The following is a 25683-nucleotide window of genomic DNA, read 5'->3' as shown; positions in this document are numbered from 1 at the left end:
GGCGACTAGACAAGGAGTCTTCCAAGAGAGCAACTTCAAGGAGCAAGAAGTCGCAGGTTCAAAGGGGGGAAGAATCAAGGAAGTTAGAACCAAATTTAAGTCCCACTGCGGTGGGGGGTCTCTGATTGGGGGCTTAAGCAAAAAGATACCTTTAAGAAAGGTTTCACAAAGCTTATGGGACATGATACTGGAGTCCGAAAAGCCTACATGAAAGTTCGAAATAGCCGCTAACTGTACTCTGATGGTGGAGGAAGAAGACCCTGAGTGAAACAGTTAGGCTAGGAAGTCTAGGACTGATTGGATAGGGGCAGTAAAAGGATCCATATTTCTAGCTCCTGCCCAGAAGGAAAAACGCTTCCACTTGCTGGCATAAATCCTTCCGGTAGATGACTTTAGGGAAGCTATAAGCATGTCACGCACAGAATGGGAAATAAGGGGAAGCCTGGCTAGGGTTGGAATTGGAGCAACCAAGCTGTGAGGTTGAGAGATTGGAGGGAGTGGTGCAGCTGTCCCGACTGATGGGTCAAGAGATCTGGCACTGGGTCCAGATGCCAGGGCTGCCCCAAGAGGTAACAATGCAGGAATGGAAACCATATCTGTCGAGGCCAGTAAGGAGCAATGAGGATCATGGTGGCTCTCAAGGTGGTAGCTTTCTGAATCAACTGAGTGATTAATGGAAAGGGGGGAAAGGCATACATAAGTCCCCGGGGCCAATCGTGGACTAGAGCGTCTCTGGGGGGGGGGGAGGTGGCCGGGAAGAGAGAGAAGTTGTGGCACTTGCTGTTTTGAGGTGTTGCAAAAAGATCGCAGCAAGGTCAACCTCATTTTTGAAAAATGTCTTCCACTACTACTTGTTTGAGAGACCACTCGTGTGGCATGAGAATGGCTCTGCTCAACCTGTCCGCTATGTGCTGGACTTCCCGGGGATGTGCGTTGTTATCAGAAACTGCTGAGAGGAGATCGCCCACTGCCAAAGTCTGAGTGCCTCTCGACATAAGGGATAGGACTTGGTTCCGCCCTGCTTGTTGATGTACCACACTACGGACATATTGTCCGCCTGAACTGCAATAGTCCCGATGGGAAGAGAGTCCTGAAGGGCTTGCAACAAAAAGTACTGCTCTCATCTCCAAGACATTTATGTGCAGGTGGCACTCGAAAGGTTGCCATGTGCCCTGGAACGTCCTGCCCTGAAAATGCCACCCCCACCACCCGATCAGGGAGGCATCCATTGTCACCGTGGCGACCAGGAGAGAAGGAAAAAAATGGTCTGCCCTGAAGGACTTGAGGGGAGACCATCCACCAAGAAAGGTGTTTCTTGCAAGACAGGGTTATTAAGTTTTTGTGTGACATTGGAAGCTGTTGAAAGGACCACTGGGAAAAAAGCATCCACTGAAGGATCCGCATATGAAAGCGAGCTAGGGGAAGTAGAGTAATGGCTGCCGCCATGAGACCTAATACCTTCAGGACAAACCTGGCCTGGATTTTGTTGTTCTGAAGGAGGATGTGAACATGCCTGCGAATATCTAGAACTCTTTGCTCGGTTAGTTTTGCGGAGAGCCGGACTGTGTCCAAGGTGGCGCTTATGAAGGTAATAGACTGACAAAGCGACAAGGCAGACTTTTTGAAATTTATGGAGATACCTAGCCCTTTGCAAGTATGAATGGTGTAATCTCTGGAGAGGAAAAGCTGACGCCTGGTGGTGGCAGTGAGGAGCCAGTCATCTAGGTATGGAAACACCTGGGATCCTTGACGCCTCAGATGAGCCATAACCGCTGCCATGCATTTGGTGAACACTTGGGGGGGGGGGGCTGTAGTGAGACCAAAGGGCAGGGCTCTGAACTAATAGTGACTGGCTCCCAGCCGGAAGCGGAGAAACCTCCTGGAGCGCCTGTGCATCTTGATGTGGTAGTACGCATCCTGAAGGTCTACTGAGCACATCCAATCGTCCTGACCCAGAAAGGGTAGAATGGACTGTAGCGTGACCATCCGGAACTTTGTTCTTCTTACAGACTTATTTAGTCTGCTGAGATCCAATATTGGTCTCCAGTCCCCTGTCTTTTTTGGTACCAAAAAGAACTTGGAGTAGATTCCGGATCCTTGTTGGTCTGCTGGGGACTGGCTGGATGGCTCTTTTTGTTAGCAGTTTTGATATTTCTAGTACTGCTTGTTCCCTTAGACTGGCTTGAACGTCTGGGAGGGTTCCTTTTGGCTGAGTTGGGGTGTGGATAAAAGGAATTTTGTAAACCTCGGATATAATCGACCGTACCCATTTTTCTTGGGTGAGTGAAAGCCAGGCTTCTGGGTACAGTGATAACCTTCTCCCGACTGCCTCCGAAGGCGGACAGTCGGGCAGCTTCTCAGGGATGCTGGAAGGGTTTGTCAAAAAGAGACTCTCTGCTACCCTGATGTTGCGGGGACCTCCTCTGCCCGTAGGGCGGCGTCTGTTATTGCCCCCCCCCTGCCTCTAGAGGGGAACTGACCTCTTGCGTCAGGCGCGACCTCTTGTGGTTTACCCTTAGGATATGGTCTAGACGGGGTGGAAAAACGGACTCCCACGGCAGAGAGAGTCTTGCCTTCTTGCTCGCATCGGGTCAAAGTATCCTTCACCTGAGGTCCAAACAAAGCTGAACCGAAGGGGGAGTTAGTGAAGGACGCCTTAAAGGGGTCTGCAAAGTTACAAAGCCGCATCCAGGCGTGACGCTGTAAGGCCACGCCTGTGCCTGCAGACCTACTCGCCCCATCGGCCGCAGAGGAAATAAGCCGCATGGAGGAGGTGACAATGGAATTCAGAGTTGCCAGCTGGGAGTTGATTTTGTCCTGAGACCCCACAGCTGTTGGATCCTGTAGGACCTCACCCACTTCTTTGAGCATGTCTCTTTGAAGGCGGGTGAAGTGGCACAGATAATTCAGCGACCGCATGACAAAGGTCGCTGAAGAAAACATCCGCTTGCCGTACCTATCCATAGTCCTAGACTCCTTGTTAGGAGGATGGACAGGTACTGAAGGATCAGCCAGTTCCTTCTTAGTGGCTGCAGCCACCACCATGGCATCAACCGGGACACCCTTGGCTAAAAACTGTTTGTCCGAAGGAGCTGTAATGAATTTTGAAGGCCTCTGTGGGGTAGGTTCTATCATATCAGGGGCCATACACGCCTTCCGCGCCACCACTTCCATGAGGGGGTCAAAGGGCGGAGACACCCAGGAGGTGGAAGGGCGAGAGCCAAACGCCTCTAGGTAAACAGACTCGTCCGTGGAAGGATTAAGGGTAGACCAGTTCCCCCTCTGCTTAAGGATCTCAAGGATGTCTGAAAAGGAGACATCCTCAGAGGGGGACCGTGGGGACCATTCCGACTCATCCAAGTCAGTATCCGATGTAATGGACTCAGGGGAGTCCACATGCTTCCTCTTATATTTCCTCTTCCGAGGGGGTTCCCCTGACTGATCAGGGGGAACCTCGGAAGAGGAGGATATTCCCAATGGGGAAACCTGAGGCATTGGATCTCTACGGTTAGGAATGAAAGGGTGGGTAGAGACCGCAGCAGGCACTACAGAGGGAGGAGCTGAGGGAGCCAACCATGGAGCATGCACAGGGGCCAGCACACTCCTCATGACTTCGAAGGCGCCCCTATCAGGCAGGGTAGAAGGTCCCTGCTCCTAAGAGATAAGGACCCCTCCCAGCACCAACAGGGATGGCTCCGAAGCCGATGTCAGGTCCGAACTTACCAGCGCCGAAGCTCCGAGAGGGAGAATGGGGTCGGATCCCTCCAAGGATAGGACCAAGGAAGAGACCGGAGCTGACGACGGAGCCGAAAGGTGGGGTATCGTCTCCGATGCATCGACAGCCACGGCTCCTACAAGCTCCGGCTCCGAACTCAGGGGAAGAGTCGGAGGAGGAATCGAAGATGGGGTGGGAATAGTCACTGTCTGTTGAGAAGGGCTATGGAGCATCTGGGCTAGTGCCTGAGACTTAAGAAGTCTACTAACCACCCTCTCGAGGTCATGGTCCGAGAGCCTGGAAGACCTAGAGGAATGGGTTCGACGGCTCCGCTCAGAGTATGGGAGACCTCGGAGCAGAGTGAACAGATTCCAAGGACGGAGACCTGGACCGTTTACGGCTGGCAGATGGCACCGATACAACTACTGGCATGCACTGAGTCCTAGAAACATCGGCTCCAGCTCGAGCCGATGAAGAAGACTGTGTCTTAGAAACATCGGCTCCAGCCGGAGCAGATGTAGAAGCAGTCAGAGCACCCCCAGTCAAAGGCTCTGAACATGGAGCCGACGGCTTGGATGGCTTCCCCGACGATGACTTGGCCGGGGAACCTTCAGGCTTTAATAGGCCCCTCAAAATTAACTTATTTCTGCATTCCTGCAGTACTCTTGGACTGAACGCATGACAGACAGAACAAGAGTCCTGCAGGTGCAGAGGGCCCAGGCAATAAACACAAGAAGTGTGACCGTCTGTTAGTGACATTTTCTGACAGCACGAGTCACACTTCTTGAAGCCTGAGACCCTGCTGTCTTTAGACATCTTAAAAAAGGACAAAAATACACACACACACACACACACACACACACACACACACACACACACACACACACACACACACAGACACCCCTTAACACAAACTAAGTCAGTCACACAACAATTTACCTGACAATTTAAAGAAAGGGGGAATGGGCCCAAAGGCCTAACCTTTTAACCAAACAAGGGGGTTAGGAATTAAGGGATAAGGGGGACCGGGAGGAAGTTTAGCTAAGAAGGGAAGCTAATGGGATGGTCACTAACAAAAACTGACTAAAAAGGAGAAATTTAAGAATTATAAAATCCAACCTGCAGAGCCGGTAAGAAATGCACCTCGCAGCTGAAAGCGGCAAACGAGATCTGGGTAGTTAGCACCTAGCATTGTAGGATATAGGGTAGCCTCGAGACGGTAAAAATAGCTCTCGAGCTTTAGTATAGGCAGAGTCGGAGCCGAGGGTCGGCTTCGAACCCATCCAGCAAGAATGAATGCGAGATTGACAACTTAACATTATAGATTATCAAAAGATCAAACTAACAACACAGATAAACCTATTTCTTTACAAGATATACAAAATCAGATAACAAAACTCAAACTACACAAAGCCCCCGGGAATGATGGCATTATCCCCTATATAAACTACTACCAAAATCTGCTTTAAATATTCTTCATCAAGTGTTTAACATTTCCCAAACCAACACTATCATACCCCCTTCTTGGAAATATACCTTTATCTCACCAATAATCAAATCAAACAGAGATCCCACTAAGTGTTCCTCATATAGACCAATCAATATCGATTACAAAATGTTTATGTCCATATACGCAGAGAGATTAAAAAGTTTTATGCCACTATTAGTAAGTGATGCTCATATAGGTTTTATTGTAAATAGAACTACCTATGACAATATAAAAAGAACAATTACTTTGATAGATTCAGCAAAAACCTCAAACAAAACTTTAACTTTAATAGGTTTAGATATAAACTGCGCCTCTGACTCGGTTAACTGGGACTACTTATTTATATTGCTAGAAGAATTGAATTTCTCAGATAATTTTATAAATCTCATAACAAAACCTATATAAAGGGAGTCAGGCATATATTAAAACTGGCACTACTATATCAGAAAAAAATCCCATTACAAGATAGACTGAACAGGGATGTCCTTTATCCCCCTTTTATTTACACTGATTATGGAATAATTGGCCAATTTAGTAAGAGATGATGAAAAAATTGCTTAAAAAAAATAGGTTGTAAGTTAAATTCAGATATTTTGTCTAAAATTCAAATATTTGCTGATGATATTTTGGTAACTTTGGGAGAAAATTACAAATCTATTCCTGCTGTACTTAAAATATTAGTTTTCAAAAAGTATCAGGCTTAAGTTTTAATAACAATAAAACTCAGATAATCCCAATTAATCTAAAACAAAACACAATTCAGCAAACGTATAAAAAACGTATACCTCAGAATAATCAGATAACATATTTAGGAACAGTGATTACCAATAATATAAAATAAGAAGTTATGTACCTACCATAACGTTCCATGTTAGTTGTCTTCTCTCGCCTTCTTTCTTGCTTGATGGGTTCGGAGCCGATCCCTCGGCTCCGACTTGCTTTAGCTCGAGAACTCCTTTTACCAGCTCGAGGCAGCCCCATATCCCATGATGCAAGGCAGGAAGTACCCAGATCTCGTTTGTTGACAAAAGGGCAATAACACCAAGCATAAACAAAACTTCCCAAAGGAAGAAGAAACTTACAGATGGAAAAAGGACCAGGTCTGAATGGTCTTAGCATAATAGTTTCTTATACAAGGTCTGTCCAGGCCAGGGGAAGGAGGTCTTGAAAGAGAAGACAACTAACATGGAACGTTATGGTAGGTACATAACTTCTTAATGTTAAGTTGTCAATCTAAGCTTCATTCTTGCTTGATGGGACCGTCCTAGCACCTCTATCCTGGGTGGCTCAATGGAACAAACTCTTGAGGACTGTAGAGCCAAAACTGGCTCTGTCCCTGGAGGCCAAGTCCAATTTGTAATGGGAAACAAAAGTGTGAGGAGTGGCCCAAGTGGCGCTGCACAAATAGTATCCAAAGGCAGTCTAGCTTGAAAAGCTGTAGAAGTAGCTAAACTCCTAGTTGAATGTGCTTTAGGTTTTGAGCACAGCTGTTTTCCCCTGATCGTATAAATTTCAGTGATGACCGAAGAAAGCCATCTGGACAAAGTCACTTTAGAAACAGGAAGGCCTTTTTATTATCCGCATAGGAAACAAAAAGTTGATCAGATTTTCTAAATTTTTGTTCTGTCCAAATAATATCTGAGCTGACGGTGGACGTCAAGGTAATGTAGCTTTTGTTCAGCTCTATCTGAATAGTTAGGAAAGAATACGGGAAGATCAATGCATTGATTCAGATTGTTTTTGAAGCGACCTTAGGTAAAAGGATGGATTAGTTCTCAAAGATACTCTGTCTTTGTGAAAAATCAAATAGGGTCGAACTGAAAGAGCATGAAGTTCCGACACCCTCCTGGCAGATGTAATAGCCACTAGGAATAAAGTTTTCCAAGAAAGATATTTCAAGGAACAAGAAACAGCTGGCTCGAAGGGGAATCAATGATGTCAGCACCAAATTTAGATCCCACTGAGGAGGAGGATTCCTGATTGGAGGTTTTAGTAGGAAAATTCCTTTCAAGAAGGCCCTGCAGAGTCTATGGGACATAATATTATGATCTGCTATCCCGACATGAAAATTAGAAATAGCAGCCAACTGAACTCTGACTGTTGAAGAAGAGGAGCCTGCATTAAAAATCTCTGCTAAGAAGTCCAGAACTGCCTGAACAGGGGCAGTGAAAGGATCAATATTTTGGGCCTTAGCCCAATAAGAGAAACGTTCCATTTGCTTGTGTAAATCCTCCTGGTAGAGGATTTTAGTGAAGCTACTATGATATCTCTAACTGGGTTAGAGATCAAAGGAAGCCTGGCTAAGGAAGGAAGTGGAGCAACCATGCTGTGAGGTTGAGAGAAGGAATTGACCTGTGCAGCTGACCGGATTGGTGAATCAGTAGATCTGGCACTGGGTCCAGATGCCACGGCTGCACCAACAGGTGACGATGGAGGAACGGGAACCAAACTTGTCGAGGCCAGTAAGGGGCAATGAGAATCAATTTGGCTCTCAAAACGGTAGCTTTCTGGATCACCTGAGGGATCAGAGGAAATGGAGGGAAGGCATAAAGAAGTCCCTGGGGCCAATCCTGGGTCAGAGCGTCTCTGGGGGGATGGCCTGATAGAGGGAAGAGGCTGAAGAAGTCTGGACATTTGCTGTTTTGGGGAGTAGCAAAAGATCGCAACATGGACGACCCCATTCCAGAAAAATCTCTTCCGCTATAGATTGCTTGAGAGACCACTCGTGAGGCATGAGGATAGCTCTGCTCAATCTGTCCGCTATAATGTTGGTTTTCCCAGGGATATGCGTTGCTACCAGAAACCGATGAGAGGAGATCGCCCATTGCCAAAGTCTGAGCTTCTCGACACAAGGGGTAGGACTTGGTTCCGCCCTGTTTGTTGATATACCAAACTACAGACATGTTGTCTGTGTGGACTGCAATTGTCCCTACGGGAAGAAAGTCGTTGAGGGCTTGCAACGTTAAAAGCACTGCTCTCATCTCCAGGACATTTATGTGCAGATGGTACTCGAGCGGTTGCCACGCCCCATGAACCATCCTGCCCTGATAATGACCCCCACCCGATCAGGGAGGCATCCGTGGTGACAGTGGCTATCGGGACGGGGTACAAAGCACCTGCCTTGGTGAACCTGAGACGATGTGATCCACCAAGCAAGATGTTGTTTGCATGTCTGTGTCACCAGAATCTGGTGACGCATTGGGAGTTGCTGGTATGACCACTGTGTGAACAGCATCCACTGAAGGAGGCGCATGTAGAATCGAGCCAGGGAAGAAGAGTAATGGCCGCAGCCATGAGACCTAATACCTTTAGAACCATTCTGGCCTGTACTTTCTTGCTGGCCAGAATGATCCTGACATGAGTCTGAATGTCTGAAACTCTTTGTTCTGTAAGGGTAGCTGACATCTGAACAGTGTCTAAGTTTGCCTATGAAGGTAATAGACTGGCAGGGCGATAAGGATGACTTTTCGGGTTGATTGAGATGCCTAAATGAGAACAAAGGTCTATTGTGTAATCCCTGGCTTGTATAAGCTGATGCCTGGTGGTGGCTGACAGGAGCCAGTCGTCGAGATACGGAAACACCTGGAATCCTTGATGTCTCAGGTGAGCCGTGACCACTGCCATGCATTTGGTGAACACTCTGGGGGCTGTAGTGAGACCAAAGGGCAGGGCTCTGAACTGGAAATGACTGGACCCCAGCCGAAGCGGAGAAATCTCCTGGAGCGTCTGTGAATTTTGATGTGATAGTATGCATCCTGAAGATCTATTGAGCACATCCAGTTGTCCTTCTGTAAGAAGGGCAGAATTGACTGAAGAGTGACCATTCGAATCTTGTCTTCCTGACAGACTTGTTGAGTCTGCTGAGATCCAATATTGGTCTCCAGTCTCCCGTCTTTTGGGGACCAAAAGAACCTTGAGTAGATTCCGGCTCTGAATGGTCTATTGTAACTGGCTGAATGGCTCTTTTTGCAGTAGTTTTGATTTCTGACTCTGCAATGTCCCTTAGACCGGGTGGTACATCTGGAAGGGAACTTGAGGGAAAGGGACTTTCCTCGAAAGGAATTATGTAACCCTTGGATATGATCGACTGTACCCATCTGTCTTGAGTGAGGGAATGCCAGGCTTCTGGGTACAGTGATAATCTTCCCCCGACTGCCTCCAAGGAGGGACAGCCGGGCAACACCTCAGGGATGCTGAAAGGGCTTCTCAGGAAGAGACTCCCTGTTGCCCTGGTTCTTCGGACCCCCTCTGCCTCTAGAGCGGCGTCTGTTGTTGTTACCCCCTCTGCCTCTAGGGTAAACTGACCACGTGAATCCGGCGTGACTCCTTGGGATTTACGGAACCACATCTTCCCACCCTTCTGTCCTTTGGGATAAGGCCTAGAAGGGGTGGAAAAACGGACACCAACAGCAGAAAGAGTCTTGCCGTCCTGCTCACACCTGGTCAAGGTTTCCTTCACCTGAGGGCCAAACAAAGCTGACCCATCAAAGGGAGAATTTGTGAAGGATGCCTTAAAGGGATCCAAAATCACATAGCCGCATCCAGGCTTGGCGTCTAAGAGCCACGCCTGTGCCTGCGGCTCTACTCCATCAGCAGCATAAGATATTAGCCGCATGGAGGAGTTAGCAATGGAATTGAGGGTTCCTAGCTGCAGCAATCTTTTCTTGGGCCCCTGCAGCTGTAGGATCCTGAACTACTTCTCCCAGCTCCTTCAGGCTATCTCCCTGGAGTCTGCTGAAGTGACAAAGATAATTCAGCTTAACATAGCAAAGGTCGCTGAGGAAAACATCCGCTTGCACCTATCCATGGTCCTAGAGTCCTTATTAGGAGGATGGACGGGCACAGAAGGATCTGCAAGTTCCTTTTGGTGGCCGCAGCCACCACCATGGCATCAGCGGGGACACCCTTGGTAAGGAATTGTTTGTCACTAGGGGCAGTTATAAATTTAGAAGGCCTCCTAGGGCCTGGCTCTACAGAGTCAGGTGCTGTCCACGCCTTCGAGCAATAACCTGCATAAGGGGTCGAAGGCGGAGACACCCAGGAGGTGGAGGGCAGAGATGCAAACGGCAGTAGGTATATTGACTCATGTTCAGAGGAATTGTTGGTGGGCCAGTTTCCCTCTGTTTCAGAAGTTCTAGGATGTCTGAGAAAGAGACATCCTCAGAGGGGATCTAGGGGATCCCTCTGACTCATCAAAGTCAGTATCCGGTGACAGACTCGGGAGTCTACATGCTTCCTCTTACAAGTCCTCTTCCTAGGAGGATCTCCCGAAACATCAGGAGAATCCTCGGAAGAGGGGAAATTCCCAATGGGGAAACCTGAGGCGGAGGATCTCTGGGTCCTGTAGCAAGAGAAGTGGCAGAGATGTCAACAGGTACAATAGAGGGAGGAGCTACGGGAAGAGACTGCTGACTGATACTAGTGGCCAGTACACTCTTCATCACCTCGAATGCTCCCTCCCAGGCAGGTCCGAGAGGCCCGCTCAAGAGCTAGGAACTCCAGGGGCCACCGAAGGGAAGTCTCCGAGGCAGATGTCGGAGCCGAGCTCACCAAGGCCGAGGCTCCAAGGGGAAGAGCGGGTTCGACAAGGGTCCGATGCCACTCACCCTCGGAGGAGACCATGGAAGCCCGACCACGAATCCCTCTAAGGAAGAGGAGATAAGAGTAGGGGCTGAAGGAACAGAAGGGGTATCCGTCCTCCAGCCGTAGCAGTAACCAAGACTCCAACTCCAAGCTCTGGGGTAGAGTTGAAGGAGGAACTGTAACGGGTGTGGACCAACAGTCGCCTGCTGAGACGGACTGTGTAGCATTTGGGCCAGTACCTGTGACTTGAGCAATCTACTGACCACTCTCTAGGTCATGATCTGACAACCTGGATGACCTTGAAGATCGGCTCCGATGGCTCCGCCCGATAGAAGAGGCGAGGCCAGAGAAGTATCGGCTCCAAGGAAGGAGACCTCGACCTCTTCCTGGAATGGGCCATCGGAGCCGATATTACTGATCCTGTCGGCACCGATTTCGGAGCCGCAGAACGTCTCGATGTATCGGCTCCAGCCGGAGCCGATACAGCCACCAAAGTAACGGTGTCGGAGCCGATCGAGCCGACACCGATGCCTGTGCCACATGGGTGTCGGAGCCGATCGAGCCGACACGATGCCCGTGCACGGGTGTCGGAGCCGGTTGGAACCGACACCACAGTGGTCAGCAGATTCGCACCGATAGCCATCGGCCGAAAGCTTAGTGGATCCAGAATCGGCTCCAGCCGAGCGATCTCGACTCTATACGCCGAGGCCACAGGCTTAGAAACAGAAGCCTGGGTCTTGGCAGGTTTAGTTGATTTTGAGGGCCGACTTAGCCGGAGAGCCCTCCGGCTTAAGAAGACCCCTGAGAATCAACTTATTCTCTCCTGCAGGACTCTCTGGCTGAAGGAGAGACAAATATCACAGGAGTCCAGCAGGTGAAGAGGGCCCAAACAGTACAGGGTGTGACCGTCTGTCAGAGACATCTTCTGACAGCACGAGTCACACTTCTTAAAACCTGAATCCCTCTCTTTAGACATGGTGCCTAAACACAACACACACACACCAGTCCAATTAAATTAAACTAATACCAAAAAGTATTTAGTAAAAAACACCAACACACACACCCTAACAGGGGATGGGATAGGGAAATTAACTGACTAAAAAAATTAAGAGACAGGGATTTCTGTCAGAAAAAGGTTAAATTTAAATTTAAACTATCAAAAAAAATTAGTTTTAACTAAAAAGGGGCTTAATGTCACAAATGTGAATTACTTACCAGGAGCTGGTAAAGAGAAGACCTCCCAAGCGGCAACGAGATCTGGGTACTTCCTGCCTTGCATCATGGGATATGGGGCTGCCTCGAGCTGGTAAAAGGAGTTCTCGAGCTAAAGCAAGTGGATCGGCTCCGAACCCATCAAGCAAGAATGAAGGCGAGATTGACAACTTAACATTATATCATTCAATTAAACTTTAATAATTGCTTAATTAAAATTGAAGATTCTATAAAAAATGGAATAGTTTACTCTTTTCCATGGATGAAAGGCTTTCAATCATAAAACTGATTATCCTTCCCAAAATACTTTATATTATCCAATCACTCATTAATTCCATCTAAAACAATAATTTAAAAAATTAATTCTTTGATATTGAAATTTGTATGGTATCCTAATAAATCCAGAATAGCCTTATATCATCATATGAATGACTGGACAAATGATGGCATAAGATTTCCTAATTTGGAATTATATACTTTATCTTCAATTATTAACAGTCTCTTTTCTAATCAATAATACATATTCTTCTAAATGGAAACAATACTTAATCTCATTAGCTTGGGACTCTTATAACAAACTAAACATCCAAAAAACACTAATAATAAATAATCCTATTTTGTGGATATTAAAAGATATCTTTACAATACAATCATATAAGTTACATAAATCAAATCCTTTGCTACTCATTTTAAAAACATTTAGGAACTTTATTTTTAAATTCACTAATTATAAAGCATGGATTTTCTTTCTTTACCCAATTGCATTTACTCAAGGCATATTAGCCACAACAGATGATGCAAAAATGCTATTACTGAAAGAGAAAAGTCTTACTTATTGGTCTCAGTTAATAGAAAAGGATAGAATAAAGTCTGTTGAGGACCTAAAACTTGAATATTAAAATGAAAAAAAGGCTTCCACCACAGCAAAAAGTTCACTGAGAAATTCTGTTAAAATGTAGGCTTTAATAAAATGAAGAAATAAAAAGCACAAATTGTGCTGTTCAAGTTGCAGGTCAAACAGGATAAGCACTTTCAGTTAAAAAACCTTCTTCAGATCCTAGTGTGTAGACCTGACTTACTGCTGTTAAATAAAGATCCTTAATTGCTCAACCAATCACATACAGCAATCAGATGCACGCCTTCCTTAAGCCTCCATTTCATTTCTTAATTAGGCTTCTCTCTTTCAAAATAGGTTTAATAGGAACTACTCTGTTGAGCCCTGGAAATAAATTAGCTCTGAGGTTCATGATCCATTTGCTTTCTTCCTTTTCAGTTTTGTTGACAATGTCTCCTCCACGGAGGTTAGTAGTCACAGTTGAGATAACCATAAAGCTGAATGAATGCCCTGGATTTTCAGACACATGTCCATATAGGGCATTGGTTACCAGTTTATTCTTGATGTCTAACAGGTGGCGAAGTATCCGTTCCTTAAACTTTCTATTGGTCTTTCCTACATAATAGGCTTGGCACAAATAAGTGCCAATGTATATAACATTCTTGGTGTTGCAGTTAGCAAAACCAGAGTACTTATAGCATTTGTTAGTTACCGGATGAACAAAACTGTTGGAACATTTAATGTGGCTGCAAGCTTTGCAAAAGCCACATTTCCAAGTTCCTAACCTATTTCCTCCTTCTGTACTCTGCTTATTAGGTATTCCATCATAGTTGCACAATAAAGCCTTTAAGTTCTTCTTGTATATGACAGATTCAAACTTTTGGCTATGCATACAGGAATGTAGACAATATATCAAACAATTTGGATTCAATGCCCTTACATTTAATATATCTATTATCTAAAATAATTTTATTCCTGACCACACTTATTCGAAATATAAACACTGACAAAAATAAATTAACACATATCTACAAAATACTTACAAATGATGCAAGTTTTTACAATGATAAATATTAGGAGTATTTCAATACAATTAATAACTATGCTCCTAATGATCATGACAAACAAAATACACTAGAATCCGCCTATTACGCTACATCTTCCTGATGTGGAAATTATACACCTGGAAATGTATGCACAGATCCTTTATTACACCACACATTCTCAATAAATTCAATAAGAATATTAATAATTGTTGGAGATGCAAAGGAGTATTGGAAGCTGACTGGTCTCAAATGTTCTGTGACTGTTTACTTCTAAAAAAATATTGGGAAGATATAGTTTTCTTCAAGGTTTATTTACAGATATTTTTTTATTTCTAAATCTTTAATTATATTTAACACCCCAATACACCAAAGTGTTAAAAAATCCAAATATACATTAATACGGACCATATTGGCAGTTGCAAGAAAAATAATAATTAACTGGAAATCAGAAATTTCCCCTACATTTCAAGAATTCAAAATACTTCTTACTGAAGTCTGCAGTCTGGAACTTTTGACCATTAAGTCAAGAATTAATAGAAACATGACTAGAACTAATATGTCAGACTTGCTAGAAAAATACTGATTGTATATGAAAAGACCTATAATTGTTTGACATTTATGTGAATGTCATTTGTAGATAGTTATGTTGTCAGACATAGAATGATTGTTTTATTTTCTTTTTTCTATATTATAAAAATGGAACATTTTATGTAATTTGTTTCTTTATTCAAATTTTAATAAATATTTTTGTAAAAAAAAAGTATATAGATTTATTATGCCTCCTTATGGAGACATTTTTGGAAACCAAGATATTTATGTTTGAGAAGGACATCTATTTACAAGTGGATGGCATAGCTATGGGCACATCTTGTGCAAATAGCTACGCCAACCTGGTGATGGCCACTTGGGAGTAAAGGGCCATAACTGAGGGACCACACAGGAAACAATTATGCTTCTACTGACAGTTGTAGACGAGCTTTTTTTTTTTAATGTGGAGAGGCACACAAAAAGAGTTGGAGGCTTTTAATTTCTATAATAATGGTGTTACATCCATTTTTACTTTACCATGGAATATTTGTATCAGTAGATATCCTATTTGGACATAAGTGCATCCAAGCCTCGAACAGGGGATGTTAGCACCAAAGTGCATAGGAAAACGTGTCACAGAAATGATTACACTGAAGTAGCATGCACCCCCCACATGTATTTGATAATATACTAAGGGGACAAGCTATGAGAATTTCCAGGTTATGTAAAAAGGGTGAGGTTTTATTTATTTTACATTTGTTGACCAGGATAGTCCAACTGGATACATGTCCTTTTTCAGCGGAGGCCCGGGGAGAAAAGCTCCAAAGGTATACATATACAATCATTACGATATGTCGAACAGGAGTGTAATCATAACATAGCACAAATATAACACATTTTACAGTCTAGTTAAATTTATGGAAACATACCACTTATTCTAGTACATTTAAATTTGTACAGTCTAACAATCTTCTAAACTGGCTTAACAAATATATTTGAGAGGGCTAATGAGCTTTGCTTGACATGAATGGGTATTCTGTTCCATAGCATGGGAAGTCTCTGGGACAGGAATCTATCCCTCCAGCATGTTCTGTTTATTGCAGTCGCAAGGTTTAGGTCTCTGGAATGTGTGGCTCAGATGGATTGGGGTTTCTTTAAGTGTAGCATGTCCAACAGATCTGGGTTTGATATGGCTTTGTATGTTAGGCAGAGGTCGCCTCTGAGTAAGCGATAAGGGATGGATTAGAGCTGGAGTTTTTTGAGACGGTCTGCATATGGCATCTGTTTGAGGCCGGTAATCCTCTTAGCGAATTATTTCTGTGGGCTTTCTATTTGTTGTAGATGTCTTGCAAGGTACATGCCAAACAGGGCATTGTACTCTATAATGGGTCTGATGAGGGATGAGCAGAGAGTAACAATAACCTCTTTTTTTCTGGAGGTGAACCCCTTTGTGAAGAGGTGTGCCATGTAGAAGGATTTCCCGACTACTGTAGCGATGTGATTATCAAAGGAGAGACTACTGTCCACCTGTGTCCCAAGGTCTCATCACATTTTCAGTGTTTAGTAAGCTACCACCTATGTGGTAGTTCACGGGTACAGTGTTTTTCCCAAAGGGGATGACAATGCACTTCTTGGCATTGAGCTTGAGGCCATGACTTTGACACCAAGCATCAATCTCAGTGAGGCCCCTTTGTAGAATGTCCACATCATTACGCGATTCTATTTTGGCACCTAGTTTGCAGGTGTCTGCGAACTTTGTTAGCCAAAGGCCTGCTGTATTAGCCTGGACTTCTGATAAGTAGATGCCAAACAGCAGAGGACCCGGGACTGAGCCCTGTGGTACTCCACTTGTCAGTGGTCTGAAGTTGGATTTGGAATCGGCTACCTTCACTGCGTGGGTTCTGTCAGTTAGCCACCCATCTTGTGACATAGGGATTTATGCCCAGTCTAGTGAGTTTATCTCTAATTCCAGAGTGGGGGATGGTGTCGAAAGCCTTGGCGAAGTCAAGATAGGCTGTGTGCACCATCTTACCCTCGTCCACGGCTCTGTTGACTGCTTCAAAGAAGAAAATCAGATTTAGGAGACATGACCTACCCTTTTACAAACCCAAACTGAGTGGGGTCCAGAGTTTGGAGGTTACCTATGTCCTTGTTTATAAGCTCCAAGATGATGCATTCCATGGCCTTACAGACAAGGCTTGTCAGGCTAATGGGGCGGTAGTTCCTGGGGTCTGTGGTGGTGCCCCCTTTGTGGAGTGGGATAACCATCGCTGTGCACCATTCAGTAGGCACAAAGCCTGAAGTGAGGCTATGATTGAACACGGTATTTAGGTGGAGTGCCAGTTTGTTCTGTAGTTTGTGCAGAACGCAGCCTGGGATGTTGTCAGGTCCCATGGATGATGTGTTCTTGGCTTTGAAGAGTGCAGTCTTTACTTTTGCAGCCATGATTACAGGGGCTTTGCATTCTTCCTGTATAGTGATGGGCTGTAGAATGCTTTGTGGTTGTCTTTAGAATTAGTGGCGATTTTATTTTTGTAACTAGCTTTGCAGGATTTTATGAGGGATCTCAGCTTCTTACTGAGGCTTACCAGGGAGTTCCTGCAATCAGGAGATTTTATTCTTTTTTGCAACAGCTTCTTTCTGTTGCAGAGTTTATGGCAGGGTGCCACTAGATTGGCTTCCTTTTTTTTTTTTTTTTTTTTTTTTTGAGGATAGCATCTTGGATTCTGTTGGGGAAGGCACAATCTATGCACTTGTGCATGTGCTTATACAGTGCATTTGTATAGGATTCAGCAGTTGTACCTCTATTTTCCGTCTGTATGGGTGTTGCGAAGCTTGCCACTTCTGTCCTAAGAAGCATGAAGCTGGCTTTGGAGAAGTTTTTTTATGGTGGTTTCATTAATGGGGGGATGGGGGCAGGATATTGATGTCTAGGGTGATTAGCTTATTGTCGGATCTGACCAGCGAGGAGTTGACCTCTGGCATGGAACATCGGTTACCCATATTGGTAATGACCAGGTTCAGGACATTGTTGCCCCAGGTGAGGGTATGGACAAGCTGATCCAAGGCGTTGGAATTTAGGAATTCCAGAAAGCGCTGAGCAAAATGAGTTATTATATGAGTAGTTTTCCCAGTTGATGGTAGGGTAGTTGAAATTGCCCATTATTAGGGTTGGGCTGTACCTTAATATTACCCAGTATATTAAGAAATGTGGAGTGGGCATTCTGGAGCATGGCGGGGGATCTGTAACAAACTACAACCTGGATTGCAGTCTTGCCCAGTTTTAGTTGCACTTGGATAATTTCGGATGCATTATGCTGAGCAACTAGCCTGGAGGTGTGGATATCCTTAATGAATATGGACACGCCTCCTCCTCTAGTGTTTCGGTCCAGGTTAGGTGCCTGAAAAGTGTGGTATGAGTTATAGCCTGGTAATGCAGGGGTGCTCTCTGGAGTCTTGAACCAGGTCTCTGTCACTGCACAGATGTCTATGTTCTCCATTTTAAGGAGTGCCTCGAGTGAGTGCATTTTGAGGTTTAGACTTCTAGCACTGAGTAGCATTACCCTCAGATATCGCTTGCTTATATCTACTACGGTGGTGAGTATGTCATTTGAACCTTGCCTAAAAAGGCACTACAGGGGTGGCAAGAGCCTTAGCCAGTATCTGGAATCCCAGGGGTGATAGGTGCAGGCCATCTCTGGCAAAACACTGTGGTCTGTCGATCATGTCGTCCCAGGCAGACAGACACTGCATCCCCTTAGAATGACACCAGAATCTTAGCCACTTGAAGTCAATCATTTTGTCCTTGTATTGTGGTATCATTCTAGGCGATGGCAGTATGCTACTCAGGGCTAGGGTCATACCTGCCTGGGCTACATGACCTGACAGCTCCGCCATGTCTCTTTACAAGTAGTCCAGGGAGGTACTTCTCAGGTCATTCACACCAACACGGACAATGACAGATCATTCACACCAACACGGACAATGACAGAGTCATATATGTAATTGTTGTGGAGTGACCTGAGTGCTTGCATTATGTAGTGGATCCTGGCACCCGACAGGCAGCTGACAGCAACTTTCTCCTTGTTTAGCCTGGTGAGTGGGACATCAATGTTCCTGACTATAGAGTCACCTGTGACTAGTGTGTTGGGTTCGTTGTTTTGCCTTATGGGCTGAGGTTGAGTGGCACACTGATTTTATGGGCTGTGTGGCATTTGGGTAGTGTTGGGGGGGGGTGGATGCTTGTGTTTCAGCTTTGGAGGTCTCTGTTGTTTGGGTAGATTTTTATTGACAGCCTCCGTGAATGTAGGTGTGTGTTTTGTGTTACTATGTGTGGGTTTAAGTGGTGTACGTTTTGATGGACTATGTGTTGAGTGTGGTGTGGTGCAGGTGTTTACCTTCTCCACTTGACTGTCTAGTACAGTCTTGGCTGGAGAGAGCTTGGCTTCCAGTTTGTAGTGGGTGGTAGGAGGACAGGGTTATCGGTGTACATGAGGCAACTGCTACATTACCCATAAGACACCCAGATTAATCAGGTATACAGGGGAAAATACAGGGAGCTGACTCTTAGACATGCCTGGATAGGTGCTTATTAATTTAAGTACTAAAAACTGTTTTCCTCCTAAGAAGTGAGGAAAGTCGCATGCTGCAGTAATTTGTAGATTATTTAGTGTTTGCAAAGAGTTTTGAACAAGTGCTGAGCACAAGGAAACAGCTTTGAGTGCTAAAACTAGAAAACTGGCTAGTTCTAAGGGAAAATTACAAGAGCAGACTTTCTGGCACCGGGAATAGTTTAACCCTAGTTAAAAGGCGTCACGTGAAGCGCAAAACCTCGCAAACACGGGCTTTTAAACAGAAAGGGATAGAAATAGCCCAATATGACCAAATTCTGAGCTGAAACCACTCCTCCAGCGACAGATAGGCTGCTCAAAGCTCACCACTCTCACTGATGAATAGAGAAGCTTCCTTAGATCTTGGTAAGGTCTGGGCAACACAGAAACTATAAAACAGCCCAGAATTCAGCAAAATCTGAAAACCAGACTCTACTGGTTATAGAAAGATAGGAAACAAGTAGAGAGATAATTCTTTTCTTCAAAAATTAAAACAGATACAGTAAAACAAACACTTTTAAAGCAGAAAAATGGCTATCGAGCTTGAGTGTGTAGCCCTCAACAGTTCAACAGCTGAAAAACACTTAAAAACGATCAGTTAAAGTGCAAACAGTATCAGAATTTAAAAAATATATGGGGAATGTCAGTTATCCCACCCTGCTGTTTGTCCATTCAACCAAGATGTGGAAAACTGCATGGCTCGATTCATGGGCCTTCTGAAGCTAAAGTCCCAGGTGTAATGATAAATGGAAAAGTGAATCACATGAAAGTCATCATCTGTTAACCGGTCTTCTTATGACTGCAGATTCTAGCTATATAACCCCCAGAGTTTCTGAACACGGCAACAATTAAAGCCTCAAAGACCTGTTCCACTACAGATCGTGTAAAATGTTTGCTAGAAATGCAGCTCACAGAAAGGGCTGCATAACCCAGCCATTACAGTGGAAGTAGGGACAACAAACATGGACAGTTCTCAAATCTTCAGGCATTACATGGATCAGAAAGTGTCACAGAGAAGCAATGAAATGCGAGGACACTGGCAACAGGGCTGCTGAGTAGCACAGGATTACAAGGTATGGTAACTGTTCAAAAAAAAAATATATATATATATAAACAATCAAATGAATGGACTGTGTGTGTTTTACAATAAAGGTATTAATTTATACACAGGTATGTATTCTGACTGAGGAACAAATCTTCATTTAAAATTACCTGGTAAATGACATCTTGGAAAAGCACTGGAAAGGTTAGGGCAGCATCTTCTAATTCACTCAGACTACAGTGTACTAATGTTTCATCCTGGTAAAGAAAGTAAACAAACCTACTGTGAGTGAAATGTGCATGTGAACAACTCCTGACTCAGAACATTGTATATGCACTTCTTTGTTTTAATTACTCAAATTTTAATGCAACACTTTCGATTTTTCTTAAGAACTAACACCAACATCTAAATAAAACGCTTTTCATTTCATTATAAACTTTGAGACTGGATTATTAATGAATGGGAAACCATCTATTTTGCATTCTACTGCAATCAGTTAAGACGTTTCTTATTTTTCACTCAACAGTACTTTCCCATGTCTTAACCCAAAAATGTAAAAATTACTTACCTTAACACCAACATTCTTTAACTGTAGACGCATGCTTCAAAGTGGACTTCTGCAGTTAGCTTTACAAGCAGAGTTGTCTACAACCCTTGAGTCATGACAAATAAAATGTACAAAATGTCATGGCATACATGCCTAATGCACTTTTCTTGAAAACCACAGAACATTTCTGCCAAAATCCTCGTCCTGGAGTTAAAAATGAAACAACCGATAAGTTAGTACAGGAGCTGCAGAACTTGGAAAATAAAGAGCCACTGATACCACCCATTTAAACTAGATCAAGTCTGGAAGGTGGAAGACTGTATAAACAGGTGTTCATTCATTCAGACTCAAGCACCTGCTTAACACTACTGCAGGGTTGAAAAGGAACTAGAAGCTATCATGTCACTTAATGGAGCAAAGTACAGAAACTTCCCCAGAATGGAGTACCAACCCACTGCAGGATGCATGCACAAAAAGCACAGTTGTGTACACTTACCATAAATGTAGACGTTTGAGTGTATTCACTGTTATTACATTTGGGTTATCTGCTTGCAGGTAGCCCTCAGTCGGCCTGATTATCAAAGTCTTGGGTCCTGCTTCGGTTACTGTCTCATCTTATAGGTTCATAGGTGTATACTAGGCTAATGGTCCTAGAGCCTTTACAAGCCTAGCCCATAGGATTACCCTGGCATCGTGCCACCCGATCTTATTTCCCAGTGCCTCTCTCGAGCAGAGACACTGGAGTGATCCTCGGGGTGAATTTTCTATTTCCCATCCATTCTTCAAGAGGGCCAGTGATTTGCTCTGCTTGACATGTATGGGAAGTCTGTTCTATAGCATGGGCAGTCTCTGTGTTATGAACCTGTCCCTCCAGTATATTCTGTTGATTGTGGTAATGAGGTTGAGGTCTCTGGAGTGTGTGGTGCGGAGGGATTGGGATTTCTTTAGATGTAACATTTCTAACACAGCTGGGTCAGACATGGCTTACTAAGTCGAGCTGAGATCGCCTCCAAGTAGGCGATATGAGACCGAGAATAGTTGGAGTTTTTTGAGTCTGTCTATATAGGAAAAGTGTTTAAGGCCCAGGATCCTCTTTGTGAGGTACTTTTGCGGCCTTTCCAGTTGTTGCAGGTGGCTAGTGAGATGCACCCCAAATGGGACATTGTACTTGATGATTGGCCTAATGATGGAAGAGTAGAGGGAGAAGATGACCTCTTTCTTCCTGGATGCAAAACCCTTAATAATGAGATGTGCCACATAGAAGGACTTTCTGACCACAGTGGCAATGTGGTTGTCAAAAGAGAGGTTGCTGTCAACCTGTGTTCCCAGATCTCTTATAAATCCCTCTGTGTTCAGTCGACTACCGTCGATGTGGTAATTCATGGGAAGCGGGTTTTTCCCAAAGGGGATGACGACACATTTTTTGGCAATGAGCTTAAGGCCATGGTTCGGTTCTGACACCAGTTGTTGGTCTCAGTTAGGCCTTTCTGTAATGTCAATATCGCTTGGAGAGTTAATAATAGCTTCCAACTTGCAATCGTCTGCGTACTTTGTTAGCCAGAGACCCTTTGTGTTGGCTTGTATTTCAGAGAAAAAGATACCAAACCCTGTGGACTCCGCTCGTGAGCATCTTCCATGACGTCAGGTAGTCAAGGGTATAAAGCATGCAGCCAACGCCATTACATCAGTTTTTCTTGCCCCAGATGTCAGGTGCCCCCATAATGGGAAGCAATTATATACCAGGTTACACCTCCAACAAAAAACAAATACACCAGAAACCTTTAAGCATAGTAAACAAGAATCGAGGTATAGTCAATAGAAGTCAGGGGGCTGGAAGGAGGGTAACCAGGACTGCAACAGTGAAAACACTCGAACATCTACATTTATGGTAAGTGTACACAACTGTACTATGTTCTTCATGTTTCACTGTTGCAGTCATTACATTTGGGTGGATTCCTAAAGCTAAAGAAGGGAGGAGGCAATTAGATAGCATTAGGACCATCTATAAGGCCCTGCAAGACTGCAGTGGCAAAACCAGCTCTGGATTTAGAAAAAAATTGGCAAGTGGTAATCCTTGGTGAAGGTATGTACAGAACTCCAGGTAGCAGCTTCTAGGATGTCCCTGGTAGGGACACCCCTGAGAAAGGCTGTAGAGGTAGAGATGCAGCCCTGGTGGAATGTGGTCTTATCCTCTGTGCGTTAGGTTTTCCATGGTGCTTATAGCAGAAATTAATGCAATGGCCTATCCACTTAGAAATGGTTTGCTTTGAAATGGCCTTCTCCTCCGCCCCTGCAGCAAATGTAAACAGCAGCTGTTCAGATTTCCTGAGAGGCTTAGTCCTGTCCAAGCAAAATCTAAGTTGTCTGTGCATGTCCAAGGAGTGCAGTATTAGTTCCCCTTTGTCCTGTGGATTAGAAAAGAAGGTTGGCAAATGAAAGGACTGATTAAGGGCCACAATGGATACCACCTTGGGCATAAAGGAAGGATTGGTCCTGAGAGACACCCTGTCTGCATGAAAGATGATGAAAGGCTCCACTGCCATGAAGGCCTGCAATTCAGACACCACGGCTAGAAAGAAGGCTGTTTTCCAAGAAAGGAATTTCAACTCTGCATTTGCAGCCGGCTCAAAGGGAGGTAGAGTGAGCTTTTCCAATACAAAGTTAAGGTCCCAGGCTGGAGTAGGGACTCTCCTGGGTGGTCTTAAGTTTTTGGCCCCTCTGAGGAATTGCTTCAGCAGTGGATGAGAGAAGAGGGGTGGCACTGTTATTATAAAGTGCTGAAATGGCAGAGGCATAAATTTTGATGGAAGAAAAGGAAAGGCCCTTGTGAAGCATCTCAGGGAAGTATTGAAGAATGTGCGGTAAAATGGGCAATGTTGTTCCCATCCCCTGAATTTGGCTCCAAGAACAGAATCTTTTCCATTTTTCAGCATAGGATTTTCTAGTACTAGGCCTCCTTGCCTCCAGAATGACATCCATCACTTGCTTACTAAGGGATGGTGACAGAGAGATCAGGTAATTAGCCAGGCTGCAAGGTTCAGGGTTTGAAGCTGTGGGTGGAGAATCTGACCCCCCTGCTGGGACAGCAGGGCAGGGGGTCTGAGGCAGGTGCCATGGTCCCAGCCGTGACACACTGCACACAAGAGGGGGTACCCAGTGTTGGCGTGGCCAATCTGGAGCAATAAGTATTGTCCTTGGTTTGTCCTGTTTGATCTTTAGTAGAACTTTGGAGAGTAGAGGGGGAAAGGCATCCACTTTCCAAGCTTGTCTGTGGGGAGTCCTTGTGCAGAATTTGTCCAATCGGTAGTTCTGTGGGGAGGCAAACAGGTTTATCTCTGGGCTCCCCCATTTGTTTCTCAAAATGTTGAATATCTTTGGTTCCAATTTCCAATCATGTGGGTCCTTGAGATTTCTGCTTAAGTTGCCTGGCAGTGTATTTAGCTTGCCTGGAAGGAACTGAGCTTGTAGGTGCACTTGGTAGCTCAAGGCTGTGTTCCACAGAGCCATGGCTAGTCTGCAGAGAGAATGCAGTGGGTTCCCCCCTGCTTGTTTATGTACCACATAACAGTGGTGTTGTCTGTCTTTACCAATAATTGTCCTGGAAGAATGTGGTCCTTGAAGGTTGTTAGAGCATTCTGTATGGCGAACATTTCTTTTTGATTGATACGCAGGTGCATTTGACTCGGGTTCCATTTGCCCTGAATGCATTGCGAGTGAGCCCCCCATGCATAGTCTGATGCATCTGTTGTTAAGGTTTGGGCGGCAAGAGGTAGAGTGAATGGCAGTCCCTTGTTGTGGTGGCAGGCCTCTACCCACCAAAGGAACACTGTCTTTAGACAAGGGATGACAGGAATCATTGATTCTAGGTCCTGAAAATGTTGACACCATAGGCTTTTTAGATACCATTGTAGTTTCCTCATATACAGTCTTGCATATGGAATTAGTAAAATGCAAGAGGTCATGAACCCCAGGGCTTGCAGTATTTTCCTTGCAGATAGCTGGGTCTTTGTGGCCAGTAGTTTGAAGTACGCTGTCAAATAAACTTGTTTCTCTGGTGTGAGGTAGGCCATCTGGGAAGATGTATTCAAGCTTGCTCCAAGGAATACAATTTGTTGGCAGGGTATTAGATGTGATTTATTTTAGTTTATGGTGTACCCCAGAGAAGTTAGTAATTTCTTTACAAATGCCAGATGATTTAATAGTATGTAATGGCTTTCCGCCTGAATTAGACAATCGTCCAGGTATGGATATATCTGAATATTTCCTTGCCTGCAAAATGCAATAACTGGAGCTAGGCACTTTGTGAATACCCTGGGCACAGTAGATAAGCCAAAGGGCAGTGCAGAAAAAGTACAGTTGTGTACACCTACCATAAATGTAGATGTTGGAATGTCTTCACTGTTGCAGTCATAACTGTAGGGTGATCCTGCCGGCAAGCAGCCCGAGGGCGGCCAGAATCCCAAAGTCTGAGTCCGGCGTTGGCTGTTCCAGCAAGCACCCTGACGTCAGAACGCAGGGATATAAAGCTGACAGCCGACGCCATCTTCTCCAGTCTTTCTTGCGCCAGATGTCAGAAGTCCCCCAAAATAACCAGAAGGTGTCCAAAAAGGAAACACAAATACACCACAAAAGAAGAGGAAGATAAGAGGGGATAGGTGGGAGGGAAACACCGACTGCAACAGTGAAGACACTCGAACATCTACATTTATGGTAGGTGTACACAACTGTACTATGTTCTTCGTGTTTCACTGTCGCAGTCATAACTGTAGGGTGGAATCCCAAAGCTGTGATGAGGGAGGAGGTAATGCAGAAGAAGGGGCAGCCAGAAGACCCTGCAAGACAGCAGAGGCAAAACCTGCCCTAGACTTAGAATACAAAGGGAGATTATAGTGCTTAGATAAAGTATGCACTGAACTCCAAGTGGCAGCTTCTAAAATGTCCTTGGTAGGAACTCCTCTGAGAAAAGCTGCTGAAGTGGCAGCTGCTCTAGTAGAATGACTTCTAACAGTACCTGGAATTTGTTTCCCAAAGTGAGAGTAACAAAACCTTATCCCATGAGCAATCCATTTGGAAATA

At 44.7% G+C, this 25683-nt stretch overlaps 1 protein-coding gene across 1 annotated transcript in view; it reads right to left on the bottom strand.

Moving 5' to 3' along the window:
- The window catches only part of CTDSPL2 (CTD small phosphatase like 2), a gene marked incomplete in the record, with an annotated part of 2284573 nt that overhangs the window by 669855 nt on the left and 1589035 nt on the right, over positions 1-25683 (bottom strand). Inside the window, 1 exon segment of the mRNA XM_044078258.1 lies at positions 20231-20317. Coding sequence (XP_043934193.1) covers positions 20231-20317 — 87 coding nt within the window.

Source organism: Protopterus annectens, chromosome 7.part0 (genome assembly GCF_019279795.1).
Source record: "Protopterus annectens isolate FY-2018-M chromosome 7.part0, PAN1.0, whole genome shotgun sequence".
In the NCBI taxonomy this organism is placed as follows: Eukaryota; Metazoa; Chordata; order Ceratodontiformes; family Protopteridae; genus Protopterus; species Protopterus annectens.
The sequence above is the reverse complement of the archived record's forward strand: the minus strand, read 5'-3'. Positions and strand labels throughout refer to the sequence as shown.